The sequence below is a fragment of the Lepisosteus oculatus genome, chromosome 2 (assembly GCF_040954835.1).
Source record: "Lepisosteus oculatus isolate fLepOcu1 chromosome 2, fLepOcu1.hap2, whole genome shotgun sequence".
In the NCBI taxonomy this organism is placed as follows: Eukaryota; Metazoa; Chordata; class Actinopteri; order Semionotiformes; family Lepisosteidae; genus Lepisosteus; species Lepisosteus oculatus.
In genome coordinates this window covers 8,862,454-8,880,954 of record NC_090697.1, presented here as the reverse complement: position 1 = coordinate 8,880,954, position 18,501 = coordinate 8,862,454, and the positions used below count along the sequence as shown (strand labels likewise).

The 18,501-nt window shown below is 40.4% G+C and overlaps 2 protein-coding genes across 2 annotated transcripts in view; both read left to right on the top strand.

Annotated features, from left to right (window-relative positions):
• The first annotated feature begins 2,876 nt into the window (after nt 1-2,876).
• On the top strand, nt 2,877-3,856 carry LOC138225512 (cleavage and polyadenylation specificity factor subunit 6-like). Its single transcript, XM_069185820.1, has 2 exons — nt 2,877-3,221; nt 3,353-3,856. The coding sequence occupies exons 1-2, from the start codon at nt 2,877-2,879 to the stop codon at nt 3,854-3,856; spliced, it is 849 nt and encodes a 282-aa protein (XP_069041921.1).
• Nucleotides 3,857-8,738: 4,882 nt separating this feature from the next.
• mei4 (meiosis-specific, MEI4 homolog (S. cerevisiae)) overlaps nt 8,739-18,501 on the top strand; it is a 32,185-nt gene continuing 22,422 nt past the window's right edge. The window contains exons 1-3 of the mRNA XM_069186150.1: nt 8,739-8,899; nt 11,738-11,980; nt 15,077-15,618. Coding sequence (XP_069042251.1) covers nt 8,842-8,899; nt 11,738-11,980; nt 15,077-15,618 — 843 coding nt within the window. The 5' untranslated portion in view covers nt 8,739-8,841. The remainder of the gene's footprint in view (nt 8,900-11,737; nt 11,981-15,076; nt 15,619-18,501) is intronic.

Sequence of the window (18,501 nt, the reverse complement as noted above, 5' to 3'; positions counted from 1 at the left end):
TTAAACTAGGCAGTGCCACATAAGAGTTATCTGCACGCAAGTGCCTCAAATACATAATATTTTACATATTATTTGATTCATAGTTCTAGTTCTATTTGTTCATTCTTTGATAATAATAAAAAATTCTTACATAATAAAAAAACAGACTCTCAACAATTAAGTTATTTGTGATCCAAAGATGGCACTGTACCTTCTTTATATTTGGTTTGTACAAGTAGGACTGAGTGCAAAACTAAAGTTAAAGAAATCTTAACACCAATGTCATTATTCATGTAACAGTACATAAGACTTGAACCCACAACCCTAAGAGATTCTCAGTCCTATACACAAATCCACACTGATCAATATGTAACAAAATAACATTACAATGTTTTGTACTACTGCACAGAGATAAGAGAGACACTGATCCATTTCAATATTTGTGATTTTATTAAAATATAGTATTAGTCTAAAGTATATTATAAATATTAGAGTGTTATACTATGGAGCTTTCATAGCTATATGGCCCTATAATTTCATAGGGAAATCATTGTATGCTTATTATAATTAGCCCTTATAAAGAATAAAACAAAAGCTATGCAAGAAAAAAAGCTAATTACATTAGGAAACTATATTTTATACAGTACATGTGCTTCATGTACAGTACATAGTGCAATAGTCTTTATGTTTCAATATACCTCCTGAGTAAATGCAGGTGACTTAATATTCAGCATGGTTCCTTTTCTAGAGGAAAGTCTGAAATAACCTAACCTTTAAATTTCCGCAAAATTTCTAAATTTCCCTACAGTCAAATAAGAGCCTTTAAACATAAATTAAAGAACTGAAAGTTTTTACCTGATACCTTTACATCTCGGAGGACTTAATTAAAATCTCTCCTCTGATGCATGATGATGATTTAACAAAGCGAACTGCTTTGAAACCCCAGGCAGGGCTTTATAAAGAACATAAAAAAGTTAAAATGAGAGGGGGCTATTTGTCCTAACCATCTAATTTTTCTGCTGGTTCCTAATTGATCTGAAGACGCCGTCCAGCTGTATCTTGGGTGTAGGCTTCAATAACATGCCTGTATATCATTCTCCACACACCTTCAACTTTTTGAGTAAAGAAGAGCTCTCTAGTTCGTGTTTCACTGTTGATTCTGAAGACGTCCACGAGCTAGACTTTGTGAATGCACACTTGAAGGTGAAAAGATAACATTCATAATGTGCTGTATTCAAAGCTTTGCACTTTCCATCTGCAAACGTTTTACAAGTTTGCTTCACCGGCGCAACAAAGCTGAGTTATCATGTCAGATATACTGCTCATGGTGTTTCATCCTCATCTGGAAAGTGAAGGTAGTTTTGGTTTTTGATGGGAGACACACATGCCCAGAACTATCTGCATTCATTTTGTTTTTATCCATCCATTTTCACTCCGCTTCTCCTGGGGAGGGGAGCGGTTGTTTTTATCATCTTACAGCCAAGTTTAATTGATTCAATGGGTGAGTCTTTGGATGAAACTAAGAATAACAAAGAAGGGTTAAAATAAAAGTCATACAGTGGCTGGTTGTCAAAAAAAACAACATCACTTGTTCAATTCTTATGGCATCTTCTTTGGCATGTCAGCAATGCTGATGGTTGGAATACAGGCTATTCAGTAGTAGAAAAAGGTTCAAATCTAATGATCAACCAGGAAGAAGAAAGTAAATTGTTTCAAGCTATGGAGTTTTTTTTATCTACAGTATATGACTATGAAAACCATTACGCTATCGCGTACTATAGCCGTAGCACTGTCCGAAAATGTAACGACATTTCATCTCAAGTAAAATCGAATTCATATTTAAAATGCTTTGCAAAAAAAAAATTAATTGCACAAAAAATTACAATTATATATATATTTTTTTTTATTTTGGTATGAACATACAGAGATTTAGACATTGAATAAACATAATAGGATTCTAACTCTTAGTAAACACCTTTAATTCTGGTCAAATTCCCCAGTGAATTAGGTGCCCCCAATTAAGCAAAAGGGTTCTTTTGTTAAATGCAAATGACAGTTGAAAAGACATTGGTAAGGAGATTAAGGGTTCCCTATTCCAAACTTATCTGTGTAAATATATGTACTGAAAATGAAAGGAAATGAAGGAAAATGCTCCTCATTAAACAATCATGACTGCTGACACAGCAGCTACTAAATCTTTAGCCCTCAGTCTTATTTGCGTTTCATTTTTTTTTTTACCATAGACATGCAGTAAAAAAAAAAATCATCCCAAATAATGCAAGGATAGAAGTAAAAAAGATTTTACAATTAATACAATTGAATACGTCATTAGTTCATGTGCTTCGGGTCAGGTGGTTCCTCTCACATTCAAGTTCCTAATTTACTCCTTTCCAACTGCAGTGCAGGACGTTCAAACCACTTGAGGGAGACCGTAACCTCTTCCAAGAGCTAACCGCAAATAGAGACGTGAGAGCGTCTTAAACTGGTCACCCATGCAACCATATCAAATATCACCACCACAAGACAAATACTCAGATATGAAGCAAAGAGTAAGAAAATACAAACAAGGAATAATAAATAGCAGAAATCCAATGGGTGTTCACCACAAAGGCTCTCTCCAAACAAGCGGGATTAAAAAATGGTGAATCAATAGAATCTCACCCCATAGCAGCTACAGTATATATGTATAAATAATAATAAAAAAAAACTTACAGTAGTTTCTAGGAGAAACAGTCTTCAAAGAAGAAGTTAAAATAAAACCACTGCTGAAAGTATCAGGAAGGCAATATGAGATCCCCATAGTTCATATTTTATAATTGCAGCTCAGGGGGGAAAAATTGCTTCCAAAAATGTGAACTGGGGAAACGGGAAGTTCAGAAAATGTTAAGAGAAAAGGTATGGTAACAGATCCACCCGTTTCCCCCGATCCCTACAGGACCTCGCACCCACCCTTTTCCCCAGGTTCCTACAGGGGATTCGGACCCACCCGTTTCCCCAGATCCCTGCAGGGCCTCGGACCCACCCGTTTCCCCAGATCCCTGCAGGGCCTCGGACCCACCCGTTTCCCCAGATCCCTAGAGGGCCTCGGACCCACCCGTTTCCCCAGATCCCTGCAGGGCCTCGGACCCACCCGTTTCCCCAGATTCCTACAGGGGATTTGGACCCACCCGTTTCCCCAGATCCCTGCAGGGGATTTGGACCCACCCGTTTCCCCAGATCCCTGCAGAGCCTCGGACCCACCTGTTTCCCCAGATCCCTGCAGGGGATTCAGACCCACCCGTTTCCCCAGATCCCTGCAGGGGATTCAGACCCACCCGTTTCCCCAGATCCCTGCAGGGGATTCAGACCCACACGTTTCTTCTGATTCCTACAGGGGATTCGGACCCACCCGTTTCCCCAGATCCCTACAGGGCCTCAGACCCACCCCTTTCCCCAGATTCCTACAGGGGATTCGGACCCACCCGTTTCCCCAGATCCCTACAGGGCCTCAGACCCACCCGTTTCCCCTGATCCCTACAGGGGATTCAGACCCACCCGTTTCCCTAGATTCCTACAGGGGATTCGGACCCACCCGTTTCCCCTGATCCCTACAGGGCCTCGGACCCACCTGTTTCCCCAGATCCCTGCAGGGGATTCGGACCCACCCGTTTCCCCAGATCCCTACAGGGGATTCGGACCCACCCGTTTCCCCAGATCCCTACAGGGCCTCAGACGCACCCGTTTCCCCAGATTCCTACAGGGGATTCAGACCCACCCGTTTCCCCAGATCCCTACAGGGCCTCAGACGCACCCGTTTCCCCAGATTCCTACAGGGGATTCAGACCCACCCATTTCCCCTGATCCCTACAGGGGATTCAGACCCACCCGTTTCCCCTGATCCCTACAGGGGATTCAGACCCACCCGTTTCCCCAGATTCCTACAGGGGATTCAGACCCACCCGTTTCCCCAGATTCCTACAGGGCCTCGGACCCACCCGTTTCCCCCAGATTACTGTGCCGCTCTAGCTGTCTACATTTGGGTGCTCCTGGATGTCATACACTTTTTGTACAGTACATTCTCCTGTAATCACTTTGCATTTGGCTGTCTTTCCTCTGCTTACCCTTCACCAGTCGGTTCACCAATCTTTGTTTTCCCTCGAATCTCTGTCAAGAGAGGGCTGTGACATCAGAGGCTCAGATTTTGCCAGGCAACCATCTTGTTTCCATCTGTGCTACCTTCGGCTTCAGTGGAAGTGCATTAATTAACCAACTCCCTTCCATACTAATTCACTCTCTGACAACAATAGGCTGTGGTGCTTTTGGTTTCATGAATGCGTCTGAAAAGTGATTAAAGAAAATGTACTGATCCCTTTGGAACGTGAAAAGGAAGAAAACATGAGAACTAAAGGTCTTATGGCTCATCATCTTACTGTATGTGAACTTAAGTCTCCATGCAATATTCTTTTGAACAGCAATGTAATCAAATAAAAAATCTCTATGATACAGCTTAAGAGGTCTTAGACATTTATTAGATGTCAACAATGAAATTAAAAATTAAATGACTAATTCTATGATTAGAATTCTGAGAGTAAGCCTGAATTCTGAAAAAAAAAACCCATCTGAGATAAGATTTAAGATAATTCCTTGGTATTCTACTGTATATTGTATCCTTTCAGAGACTTGCAGTTTTTACATTTTGTTACTTTAAAGCTTGCAGTCATTATACTTTGAAAATGTAAATACACATTCTTATAGAAACAAACTACTTCATACATCAAGCAACAAAAAAAGAATTGCATATTTAATATGGAAGAGATATGGAAAAGCAATAAATGGAAAAGTATTTAAACACTTTGCTGGGTCAAACCTAAATTAATTAAGGTGCACAAAATTAACTCAATGAGGCACACTGTGCAATAACAGTGCTTTTAATGATTTCATAACAAATGAACTTGTCTCTTCAAATTTTAAATCTTGGGGATAGTACTGTATACAGGCACAGTATAAGAAAGGTACAGTATAAGAGCTTTCAAACTGCTTACATTGAAATAATTCTGAGGCAGCTGTTAGTATCTCCTCTGATCCCTCACATGCTCTGCATGAAGAATACCAACTTCTGCCTTCAAACAGACATTTTAGAAGTCCCTCTATGCAGACTTAAAATTGGGAAATGCTTGATCCCACATTCAAACTTCTCAATAAATGAGTTCACAATAAAGGAGTATTGAGTTATGAGTCAAGTACAATGAGTAGTGGTTGTGTGCAAAATGAAGGAGTATCATACAACTACAGGGGTTCGGGGTGATTGTGGGGGATTCTTGCAACACATTGCGTGTAATGAGTATGCATGGGTCGATATCTTTTATGTAATGTTATGTTTATTTTAAATGTAATGTTTGACTGTTTATATATTTGTGCAAGTCTCTCTGTGCGTAAAATATAGCTGCTTATATGCAAAAGAAATTTCTGAGAACTCAGGTCATATATTATCATATCCACCCATCCATTTCTGACCACTATATCTAATTTAGGGCAGTGAAAGAGCTGGAGCCAATCCTAGCAAGCAACGGGTGAAATGCATCATTCTTCCCGGATGAAACACCAGTCCATTGCAGTGTACCTCATCATTATCAAACAATTCAAAAACTCGAAATATCACTTGGAGCACCGTGGAGTCAATGATTAAAAAGTGGAATGTGTATTGTATCATCCGGATAGTTCCTGACTGTCCCTCCAAACAACGCAGCTGGGCAAGGAGGAAACTGGTTTGGAATGCCACTGCGAGACCTACTGAAGCTTTGAAAGAGTTATAGACTTTCAAGACAAAATTGGAACGTGTTGAGTAAATACTAAGCTTTACATCTGACACCAACCCCACATTGTGCATGGTTCAGACCGTCAGTGCTGAAGTCAAGGTGGTGGCGGCTTAATGTCATAGCTCTGCCTGTCATCAGCAGGGACTGGGAAGAGTGACGTGACTCAAAAGTGATGGGAACATACGTAGACAGAACTACCAATTTATCTTATCGCAAAAATGCCAACAAAATGCAATTACCCAGATGTCAAAAGAAACTTATTGTATTTTAGCATGCATATTTCTGAAATATGAGGTATACAGGTTTTGATTAGTGATGAAATAGTTTTTGGAACAATTCTGATTAATAGAGGGACTCTTCAAAATCACATCATTGGAAGGGAGCTGTTCTGAGTGCAGCACAGCTGAATGTCAAGCCTGGTGAAAACCGAGAAAGAAAAACACAGAATGGGGCTGATATACCTCAAGTGCAACACGACAGGTCACAAGCTGGGAGACCACGAGTCTCAACACCTCACCAAGATCGAGGGGTGGTCCGAGTGGGATCGTTCTAGCAAGTGTGTTTTATTACCACAGAACTTAACTCGCATTGAAAATGGCAACGTGGGTGCCCAGTGCCACAATGATCACGTCCATGGAACTCCATCGATGCCCCTCCTTTGCTCTCACCACCACAGGAAAATATTCCAACAGGACAACATCCCTCGTGCTGCTTGTGTCACAGTGGCTTTCTTGAGAGACAAGAAGGTGACCGCCGTGCTGCAGATGCCCTACACACTAAGCCTGAGCACATTAGCAGTGGGATGAGCTAGGGCAACCTTTGCCATGCAGACTCAGGAGATTCACCGAAGACTGCTTGTCCAGGCTCTAGGGAGGATCCCACAAGACAACCTCTGCAAAGTGATACATGGCAGATGTAAAGTTTGTAATGCTCCAAACAGTGGCCACACATATCACTGCTTTGTAACTTTCACAGCACATCTAAGGAGAGATGTCAGACATAATGAAAAGAATTAATGTAATGATCATATCTGATAAAATGCCAGTGCAAGTTGTTTTTGCTCTTTGCAGTTGCTACACTTCACTGGAAGATGGCTTCTCCTCACTGTTTCTTATGAACCTGGGTTGAAGGCAACATTGTCATCCCCTGCTGGCAGAAAACCAAAATGGAAGCTCGATTAGTAAACAGTGTTCAAGTAGGAGTCCCCAGTCCTGGTTCTGGAGAACCAGGGTGTCTACAGTATTAAGGTACAGGGCAGTCTCCTGAGCATCCACACTGCCATACTATCTGCCTGAAAATGACATGCCCCCAACATGTATCCTTCCAAAACACTGATCAGTTGAGTTCGCATATTTCACCCGATTTAAGTGAGCTTGGTCGAAAGTCTACACTTATAGGACTGGATTCTTCACATGGTGCTTTCCTTAATCTGCCAAAGGGCGTATTAAGCTGAAACCATGTACTGTAGATGTTGCTTTTGCAATTGTAAAATCTCACCTAAGGATTTGGCACCGATTATTATTTTCAGCCTGCCTGCTAACGTCGCTCTCCACTCTGAAGTCATTTAAATGTCTGAGAATGTAATTTGAGGACAGTAACAGTCCACACTTCCTTTGATCCTCAAAACTTGAGACAACAGAAAAAGATTTGAGTGGTAGGATGAATGTCTATTACCTCTAGATGTACTATACAGCATATCTTACATGCGCCCTTCCTGTTAGGGTACAGTTGAAGTGGCTTCAATGAACTTTAATTTTTTTCCCCCCCTCTTCAAACAATCGGCATGCTTATGGCATTTCTCCAAGATTCAGATCTCCACACTCAAAGTGACTGTCCTTCCACATTCCCACATTGAGAGGCAGTTGTGTTTTTTTCCTTAGAGAACACTAGACATTGTTCACTGAACGTCCCTGTAACTCAAAGTTCAAACTCTTATTGAACCATTATTCTCATTGTAGTATTTCTTTCATTCAGAACACAAAGGAGGATTTATTTTCCAGGTAGAAGTCATGCCCTTGAACTCTCCTGTCACAGCAGATTTCACCCGGGATTATTTTATTTACAGCTTTCTATGTAAATCGATCTGCTTCATGCATTTTGCTTTTGGTAGTCTGTCACAGAATCCTTGGGAAGTTTCCAGTCTCCCCTCATACATTAGGATGCACAGGAGAGTGATGAAGAACAACAAGTAGGACATAAGGCAAGAATCCAGTATCCTCATTTCACAAAGAGTTACACTATGTCTGTGAATGACCTTTGACAGGGCACTTTTCCAGTACAGTTTCTCCCCTTGGGTCAGAATCATGGTTAACAGTGTCTTGTTAAGCCTTTCATTTTGATTGACCCATTGTGGAGGTTGGGATTATGTGCCGAGCCACTGCAACACCATTATTTCAATTTCGCAAACGTCTCCCCTCCCCCAAGCCTTAGTCTTTTGTTGTGGTAGGTCTTGATATGAATCCTGAAAGTGACAGCCAGCGTAAGTACAGTAACACCAACAGGTAAACCGTGGCCTCACACAGACCACATTTTAAACTTGCCCAAAACTGAAATGGCAGCAAAATTACTCGTGCATATAAGTTTTAGAAATGTATCATGGAAATGTATACTGCCGTATCCACATCACACTACCAAACAAACCATCTCCATTAAAGACACAGAACGTGCATACTGAAAACCAGAAAACGCAAACAAAAGATTTTGCGATCTTTTTCTCTCCTGTACAAGCCAGCAGCCTCACACTGTTATCACCTAACGGCACGTGATATTTACTTTGTTCTTTTAAAAATATGTTTCTATTTCTTCCTAAATGCTACTTTATATCTTTTAAGACAACCGACACCACCCAGTTCAAGCGCAAGACATGAAACGCGAGAATCCACCGGCCTCGGGCAGATACAAACAACTGCTTCCGCTTCCGGTTCCGGTTCCGGTTCCGGCAGGTGTGGTTTGATGAGACCTCGAAGGGTTAAATAGTCGTAGATTAGTCATCACAGTTAACGATTTTTACATTTTTGATACGATCAGGATTTGAATTCGGTAACAGCAGTCATTTATATTGTCTTTAATGAATTTAACTGGAAAATTGAAGGCTAATGATGATATGGACAGAGACATCGAGGAAGGTAATGATGTGTCCGTCTGGCCAGTTTATTTTGATCTAACCTGACGGATCACTTTAATTAAACGCGGCTGTTTTTGTTTGCTAACGTCACGTAAATTAATTGTATTTTCGATTTAAGTCTGTAGACTGATTTCTGTACACTACATTTACTATCTTTTAAAAAAGTTTGGATGAGGGGAGACGCGGTATTCAGGTTCAAGTTCATATAAATACGAAATATCGTTCCTCTTGGTCCACGGGGCAAATAGAGGTTAATTCCACATTAAAAAAATAAATAAAACGATAACAAATACGACTTGGAGATTGAGCAGGAATACGAGGAAAGGCGGCAGGAAAGGAGGATTTTGAACAATGATGAAACGCTATAGGTCACAAGTGGAAACTACGCGCCAGTGTATTTAAGTCTGACAGCAAGAGGCACTTTACACGAAGGAGTGTGGGAGCGTGGAGCTACCCTGCTAGTTGGTTGTACGTTAAATGTTGGCTTCATGCTTTTAACGGATGGATTAAGTCGTTGGTTAAAAAAGTAACATTTAAAGACTTCCTCTGAAAATGTACTGTGGCGTTTCTACTATTTTTATGACAAACCGATGACTTCCCAGCCACCTGAAGAAGACTTCGCAGGCGACATTTCTCCTTCTTCAATGTATTATTTCTCTTTACTCCTCAGCGTGGGATTAACCTTTACTTTTCCCATCTAAATTAAATCATGTAGTGAGAATGTTATGAATAATATCCACTGGTATCATCTGATCACTTCCGTTTACATACTGGAAAAGTCACAAATGCCCCGTTTACACGGTGAACGGAGTGTCCCATCTAAGTGTTCGCTTCCCACTGAAAATCGGGTATCAATTTCTTCTTGGATTTTGGTATATCATTTCTTGTAGAAAGTGCGTTTTGCAGCACTAATACTTAGCAGCGTTTAACCTACTTTTTGTTTGATCGATTTCGTGGGCAGTTCTCTTAAATCCCGCTTTTGTTTTAGTTTTTTTCAGTTAGATCCTAAACATTTTGAATACACCCTAGCCCTCCATCTAGACCTTGTACAATATTAAACTCAAAATGATATTAATCATATTGATATTAATGATATTGTCTTTTCGATAAACGACCGCAAGGAGTTTGCGCATGCGTTTCGTTTGTGTCGTACCTTCTCCGTACGTGAGGATTTATTTAATCCAGACCTAGCGAAATGTCCCAGGTCCAGTCTTCATTCATAGCCATGTTATCCCCTTTCACACGTACAAAATGTGCACATGTAGGCAATGCATTTTACGTGGTGGGATATATACTGTATTATAATAATATGTATAGAGCAATATTACAGGTCAGTTGTTGTTGTTGTTGTTATTAAAGCCCATACAATGCAAATGGTTGTTTTATCATCTAAAACATGATAAAAATATCAAATTAAATAAGAAACACAAGTGGTTAGAAGTCCAATAGAAGATAAATGATGATTAGAAAATGAAGCAGACACAGACAGCATTTTAATTAAAGCCTTCCTGAAAAGAAAGGTTTTGAGTTTGGGTTTGAATACACTTAGGGTGGGTGACTCCTATCCCAGAGCTTTGGAGCCTGTAGCACGTACTGTTAACGAGCTTGGGAGACATAATGATGACCGTAATCAGATGCAGCGAAAGATTGCAGGGTTTTCTGGTACAGTTGAAGTCGACAAAGGGCAATATTTCTGAAATGGCAGAATTATGCTTTTACTATATTTTGCACTTCAGGGTCAAAAGTCAAGCCAGGATAAAATATCACTCCTAAATTCTTCAATTCGGATTGAAGTTCAAGTACAGTGCCATCTAGAGTTCCTGCACTGGCTTTACACAGGTGATGGGAGGTGTCAAGTACAGCACCTTGTCCTCAGTCTTGTCATAGTTTAAGTGAAGGATGATGTAATTAGGGAGTGCAGAAACAGCTAACTCAATGTCAGATTTAGTATGGACATAGATTTGGGTGTCATCAGCTTAGAAATGATCATTCAGACCAAGTGATTTTAATATCTGACAGAGTGGGTAATCATAAATGTTGAATATCATGGGGCCCAATATCGAGTCCTGGGAAACATCAGACTCAACAAACCCAACTTCAGGACATTTAAAATAGTCCTATAAAGCTACAGCCATGCATAATCCATAGAAGATTCTAAATACTTGTTTAGCATAAGAAAAGTTAACCATTATCTCATTGAAAAATTAATTAAAATGCCGTCTTAACTGAATTTTTCATCCAGACCTTTTAGAAAGTGGGTATAAAAGGAACTTATTGATTACAGGTTCACCCACTTAAAACCAGGTGCTGATACACTAAGATGTTGTGTAAGAGAAATTAAAGTAAGATCTTGATTTAAAGAGGTGAAATAAGATCTTATGTAACATTGCAGTGAATGTGGTTGGTTAGCTGGAACCAGCTTTCCTCAGACATGTCTAATGCTAGACAAGGCAGTCTGCTGTGCGGAGAATTTTACACCTGCCAGCAAACACAATAATAAGGAGAAATGCCTTGTTTAGACTGACAAGATCAGTCATGTTAAAGTTTCAGTCTTCATTTTGGAAGAAAAATTACAATAATCTGAGGTTTTATCATATTTAAAAAAGAGTGACTTGAATTGTGGTGCAAACAGGCATTCAGTTAGTTTTTTTTTAAACTGAAGTAGTCTCAAATGAGGGCTTAGAAAATGGATTCTGATATGACAGATATGAAGATTCTTGAATATTAGGGTGGTACTCACACCCTTGAATTATTTTGAGAAAACGCACAGCGAATGTGTCTGTTCTGGATTGGAATTCTCAAGATGCTCGGTCTTCCTCCCACTCATCCTTATTTTCAGGAGCAAGCATGCAAACCTGGTACCGCAGGACAGCAGAGCTAGGTCTGGCCCTCGCTATCATCCTTAATAAACCGCCAGAGCAAAGTGGGAGGCAGTACACAGAATATCTGGTCACCAGGCTTCAGAGCAGAGATGAGAGCTGGAAGGCGAAAGCAGAGGAACTTCAGGAGAAAGTATTACAACTACAACAGGAACTCTTTCTCACCAAAATGCTCTCTAGACCAGAAAGCAGGGGTGAAAGAGGTACAGTACTTTTCCCTTTACTTGTTAGTGCTAAATGTAGAGAATGTTTTGTGAGATTACTGGCTGCTTAGTTTAAATTGCTTTAAGTATCACTATTTTATATACAGGTACATTTGAAAGGGCATACAGTACATGTAATAGCAATGAAGCCAAAACAGACTTAAGTTCAGTTTAGTTTATTTGTCATATGCACGAGTGCGATGCAATGCTTATGCTTAAGCATGTATTAATACATATATTACTCTAAGCTTACTGTAGCAGGGTATTCATAGCTACAAGAATTAAACATGCAAGTGGCAAATCACTGAGCTGTGTCTGCATAATAGAAAGGACAGTAATGACCTTTGAACACAGGTGAATCTTTGCTTTCACAGACTGTATGTGATGCCTTTCTTTAAATGGGTCTTGAAGTTTGTGCAGCTTCACTAGGTATTATTTAAGCACCAGTACCCAAACAGCCACGAGTCATTGTTAAATTGATCTGATTAAGTCAAACCAATTAAATTGATTAAGAAATTGATTAAATAAATGGAAGCCATTGGACCCCTCTAGCCTCTTTGGTATATAGGAGCCGGTTTCTTGAAAGAAGCCAGGGCATCACCTTCAGCAACATGGCTGAGTACAGTGTGGTGAAAAAGTACACCCCCTTAAGATTTTATGATGTAACATATTTAGACACATTTGACCTTTGCATAGTCCACATCAAGTACTAATAGTAGATAAAATTGACCTGGTTTCACCAATAACACACACAAAGTCTACTTTTCCATCTTTTATTTTACAAAACATCAGGCAGCATTCAATATCTATGTGTGAAAAACCTTGATTCACTGACTTGTGACACCCCCTTTGGCAGCTAGATGTTTGAATTAAATGTTTCCTGAAAGAGTTGATCAGTCTCTCGTATCGCCTTGAAGGAATTCTGGCCCACTCTTCCTTAGAGAACTGCTTCACTTTTGTGTTGTTTTAGGGCTTTCGTGTATGCAATGCTTTCTTTAAGTCCTGCTACAGCACCTCTGTGGGGTTTAATTAATTAATTAATTAATTAATTAATTAATTAATTAATTAATTAATTAATTCACTTTAATTAATAATTGCCTACACATCCACCTGGATGATGCGATGGCAGCCATAGTACACCAGTACACTCACTACACATCAGCTCTCAGTGTGGAGGAGAACAGAGTGATGAAGCCAGTTCATAGATAGGGATTATTAGGAGGCCATGATTGGTAAGGGCCAATGGGAAATTTGGCCAGGACACCAGGGTTACACCCCTACTCTTTTTGAGAAACACCCTGGGATTTTTAAGGACCACAGAGAGTCAGGACCTTGGTTTCACGTCTCATCTGAAGGACGGCGCCTTTAGGTCTGTACTCTGCATTTTCCTCTTGAACAGTCTGGTACACTGTGGAATCAGCGATAAAATCAAGGACAGCAACACGTCCAGATCCTGAGTCCGCAAACGAGGCTCAAATCACGCCCACCACTGTGCTTGATGGCTGGTTCTTCTGGTCTAAACAGTGTTTGGTTTTCGCCAAACATGTTGTTTTGCATTATGGCCAAACAGCTCCACCTTTGAGTCAGCCAGTGCACAAAGATCTCGGATATCTTATGATGGCAGATTTTTTAAAAATAAATAAATAATGACTGTCTATTTTTTGTGGTATAGGTTAAATTAAGTTTTATCTGCTGTTATGACTTGGTGAGGACGAGGTGAAGGCCAAGTATGTTTAAATATGTTAAACCATAAAATCTTAAGGGTGTTTTCTTACCTTTTCAACACACTATAGCTTGTTTCATACTCCTACATCTCTTTTGGTAAAGATATGCCTTCTGTTCTGTGTTTTAAATGTCCACAGTTCAGCATTTTCAACCTGTCAGTGTTGGACTTTCCTTATTCCTTTAAACCCTGGAATATATCTGGTTACTTCGCTTGGGACTGATTCCAAAGCAGACATATTTTGTTTGTAACATGTCCACAATATTCTTAATGTGTTTTCCAAAGGGCATCTCTAAATTAGTAACTATACTGTATATCCTAAAATTGTCTTGTTAACTGTTTCCCCATATTGAAAAACATCTCAACATAAAAGTCATTTTCATAAGTAACCTCATCAGGCTCTACATTTCCCATGTTGTGTGCATAGTTTGTCTTTACTACAGTCCCTGCAAGCAACACCCTGTACTTGTCTATGTTCAGGGTTAGATCATCGGCCAAGTCTTTGCCCATTCTTGAGAATTTTATTAAAATCTTTGTTTATTTCTTTTGCGGGCTCTACAATGTTTGCTTATCCTCACGCTTTGGTATCATCTGCAGACTTCCCTCGATTACTGATTTGGACTTAGGAACAGCAGTGGGTTTAGTACCGATCCCTTTGGCACTCACTTTTTTTCCTTCATCACCTTCCCCTGTAAAAAAGGTTCACTTTCAGTTTAAAGATGATAGGCGTGTGGGGAAATGGGGTGCGTCCAAACTGAGAATGGGGTAAAAGAAGACAAAAGGTACAGATAATGTTGAAAAGGGAGTATGATGATGTAAATAAGGGAGTAATCTGATAGTTATAAAGCTTTATACAGTATGTAGCTGTACTTTAAATAAAGTGAATGCTTTGAGTAGTCAATTGTAAATGACCTTTCAAGAAATCCCGTATCTAACAAGATGATACAGGTGAATTGTTTAAGAGCAGCAGTGGTTAGAATTGATGCCTTGCACTCCATTCCTTGGCTGCTACCTGTGTGGAGTTTGCATGGTCTCTCCATGTTTGCGTCGGTTTCCTCCAGAGGCTCTGGTTTCCTCCCAAAGTCCGAATACAAGCTGGTTGGTTAATTGACTTCTTTACAAATTCAGCGTGTGTGTCTGACAGCCCTGTGATGGACAGGCGGCCCGAAGGGGTGTATTTTGCTTGCCAGGATAGGCACTGACTCCCCCTTGCATCCCTGCAACGGGATCAGCGGATTAGAAAACGGGCGGATGTTTAATGGACTGCTGAAGTCGGAACGACAACACCAGGCCCTCCGGGACCCGAGGTTGGGGCTCTTGTGTGAAAGACGAGCCAGGCCCTCTTGCTGAAGGCTTCCACCTTTTTGTTTCAGGAGAGAGCTCCGTGGAAATACTGTCTCAAGACGTCCTGTGTTCCACGAGCCACGAGCCGAATCCGGAAGAAGATTCCGGATGCGACACCGGAAACATGGGGAGCCTGCCCCCGAGTCAGGAACTCGGGGACCTGGCCGTGCAGCAGGCCTCTTCGAGGCGCGAGGTCGCGTTCGAGGCTTGGAACTTCGAAAGCAAGAAGGTCAAAGCCGTTCATTTCCACACCAAGTTTTTACGAAATGTACTGGGTCTCAGAAGAATCAAGGAGTTGGGAAACGCAACACCCGACCCCCTTGCTTCTGACCAGAACTATAGCATAATAAGAGATTCTGTCTGCCAGTTGCTGGACTGCGTGTCGTTCTTGTACCGAGACTGTGAGGCTGTCCTTCCCAGCTCGCTTCTCCTTGAGGCTGGCCAGGCTGTTGCAGGTGCAGTGGAACAGGGGACGTCGTGTGAGCAGGCCTGCACCCAGTTTGTGAAGAAAATGGAAGAGTTCCTGAAGGAGTTTACGAGTTTAATACTGGAAAATAACCAGCTCAATAGGGTAAGTGTGATTAGAAAGCTGGTTCTTTTTAGTTGCTTTTGAAACGACATCTAGGGTGTCACTTGCACTGTCGTTTTTAATTTTCTTTGCCCCTTCCCAAAAAAGTATTTTTTTTCATATAAGATGAGTATTTCAATCTGGTTAATATCAATATCATTTTATACCGTGCAAATGTAAAATCTTTTAATACCGTCTATTAATCACTTAGCAAGTTTTAATGGCAAGTCTTGATTAAGTGCCACTAATTAAAGTGTGTACTCTGGTGGAGGGTATTTAAGGAATTGCTATCAGAAATGTGTCTGATAAGGAGAAGCATCAAAGCTGTGTGATAATGCTGTATTAAAAGTGCTGTAAAAGCCTTGAGATTATTATCGGACGTAGTGAAGACTTGGAGGAAATGACAAAGCTGGGCTTACACAGTGTGTTAGGTCTTCATAATGTCTGGGAACGATAAGAGTTATGTGACATTTGACTAAACGGTTCTGAGAATCTCCAACATTTCCACATATAACAGGGCCTTCAGAGTTTGATGTTAAACTTAGAAAATACGATGCTTTTCCTCACTCTCGTTTTCACACAGCTGTGTATAAAAGATATGTAGCTGTCTCTTATTCTTATGTTTTTCTCAGAAAATCTTTCAGGAAAAAGAAAATCTTAGAATTCAATTTCAGAGACTCAGAAATGTTACTGAAAAACATGGTTATTTGAGAAGTTGCTGTTTTATTTCAAATTAAATCAAATAAAAGTTTATTTATCAAATGCACAACAATACAGCGTGCAGCAGTAGTTGCTGGCAATGAAATGTCTATTTTAGTAGTTTAATTTAATTTTAGTAGTATCCTTGTAGTACTTTGTCGACATGACTGTTAATCCTGGCATCTTGCCACTGAATTACTGTTTTGCTTGTCTTGGGAAACAAAAACCTGAAATCTAGGTTTCGTAACTAGATAGCAACCTTACCTCTCAGTCTTAATAAAGCATACATTTTCTTACTGTAAAATTATGAACTGAAAAAGGTTTTTTTTCTATAGTGCGTTACCTGTTGTGAATCTTATGTTGTCTTGTGTCTGTCTGCTCCACCGTCTTGTGTTAGGCTACAGAGCCTTATAAACTAGATTCAAGTTTTGTAATAACCTGTAGTTTTTTTTTCTGTTTGCCTATTTGTTGTTGTTTGGTTTCCCTTATTAAACCTGCACTTATTTTGTTCCTTTTCTGATGGATTGGCATTTTGGCATTCTTTTTTTTTACTTGGCTGACTGCGCACGAGCAAGTCACAGGGCGCTTGTGGCTCACTGACTTGAGGATCTCATCCTGCTGTTTTTTGAAAGACGCTAAGGTATCGGCGCTGGGTGTGATAGGTGGCTTGTTCCAGACTCCCATAACCTGTTTTGTAAGGAAGTGGCTCCTCTTCATAGATGTGAAGGCACTGTCCCTTTACTTTTAGTTTGTGTACTCTGGTTCATGTATCATCGCTGATTCTGAGGAAGTTCATAGGGTTTTTTCTTAGTCAGAGTCTTTGAGGACGTTGAATACTTAAATCAGGACCTCTCGCAGTTTTCTTTGTTCTTGTCAGTTCTTTTAACTTGTCAGAGTTGGACATTCCTTTCATCCCAGGAATCCTCTTCTTTGGAGTGATTCGAGAGAGTGTCGAGTTGTTCCCAAATGTGGCCCAAAATAACTATAATTTATTAACTTCCCTTCCTAAAGGAAGTAAATTAAGCAGCAATGATGTTGAGTGAGTTCCTTGGTCAAGATCATTGTTGATTTTATATTTGTAGCTTATTTTTGCTACCTGCATATAAAACTCTTCAAAGGAACACATTTTTCAGCATGGAATAAACCTTTAACTTGTTCCTTCGCAACCTGTGCATGCAGACGCAGCTCCCAACTTGAACTACTATAAAAGTCTACACTTTTGTATATTACATTTAATCCCAGTCTTGAAATTGAATTTCTTTAACGGATTCTACAGTGTTTACTTATCCTAATTATTTAGTAACTACTTTACCCACTGGTGCAGAATCCGGAGCATTGAAAGAAATCCGGATGAGCTGTGGCCCTTATACAGATCCCTTTGGAATTCTACTTAAAACTGCTTCTGTGATCTCTCTGCAGTGTGTTCTTTGTGCCAGATGCTTACAGGTAGTAGACAAAAGATGGCGACACCATTACAAAGCCATTTGATTGAGTGTTGTTTCACCTCGTGTGGCCATTAAGGCCAGTATGCACCTTCCCAGTGTATCAGCTCTCATCTGGCTGATGTAAGCTGCTGTCACAGGCTCGATTAGATTCCGATAACCTGGAGACTGAGAAGAAGATTAGGATGTGTGGAGAGCATCAGTTTCAGGCTCATCAGACCTCTGGGCTCAGAGGATGAGGACATTGTCATTCTGGAAGACGCCCCTCGCGACAGGAAAGAGCTGCTGCAGTATGGGGTGAAGATGATCATTCGGAACCATGAAGCTGTGATTAGCTTTGACCTGGCTTTTGAAGGGATAGGTGCATCCACAACCAGGAGAAATGAACCAGTCAATTGGTCTGAGGAGCTGGTCTCCTGTTTTGCCCTGCAAAAACTTCAGGATCATGATATCTGCGTATTGAATTAATACGCAGATATCATGATCCTGAAGTTTGTGGTTCTGCCCACTGTTGTCCTGTACTGATAGTGTCTTTCTTTCGGAGTTCTATGCTGACATGACCTTAGACACTGATACTCAGGTAGAATCAGCAGAACGCACTTCAGCTATCACAAAGTCACTGAGGTCTCTTCGTTTCAGTCAGAATTACAGGCAACCAGGCCTGAACAACATTTTTATACCTAACCTGAAGTCTGCTAGAATAGTTTTTAATAAAGGGACAAGTAAAGGTTTTTTGCCAAGCTGA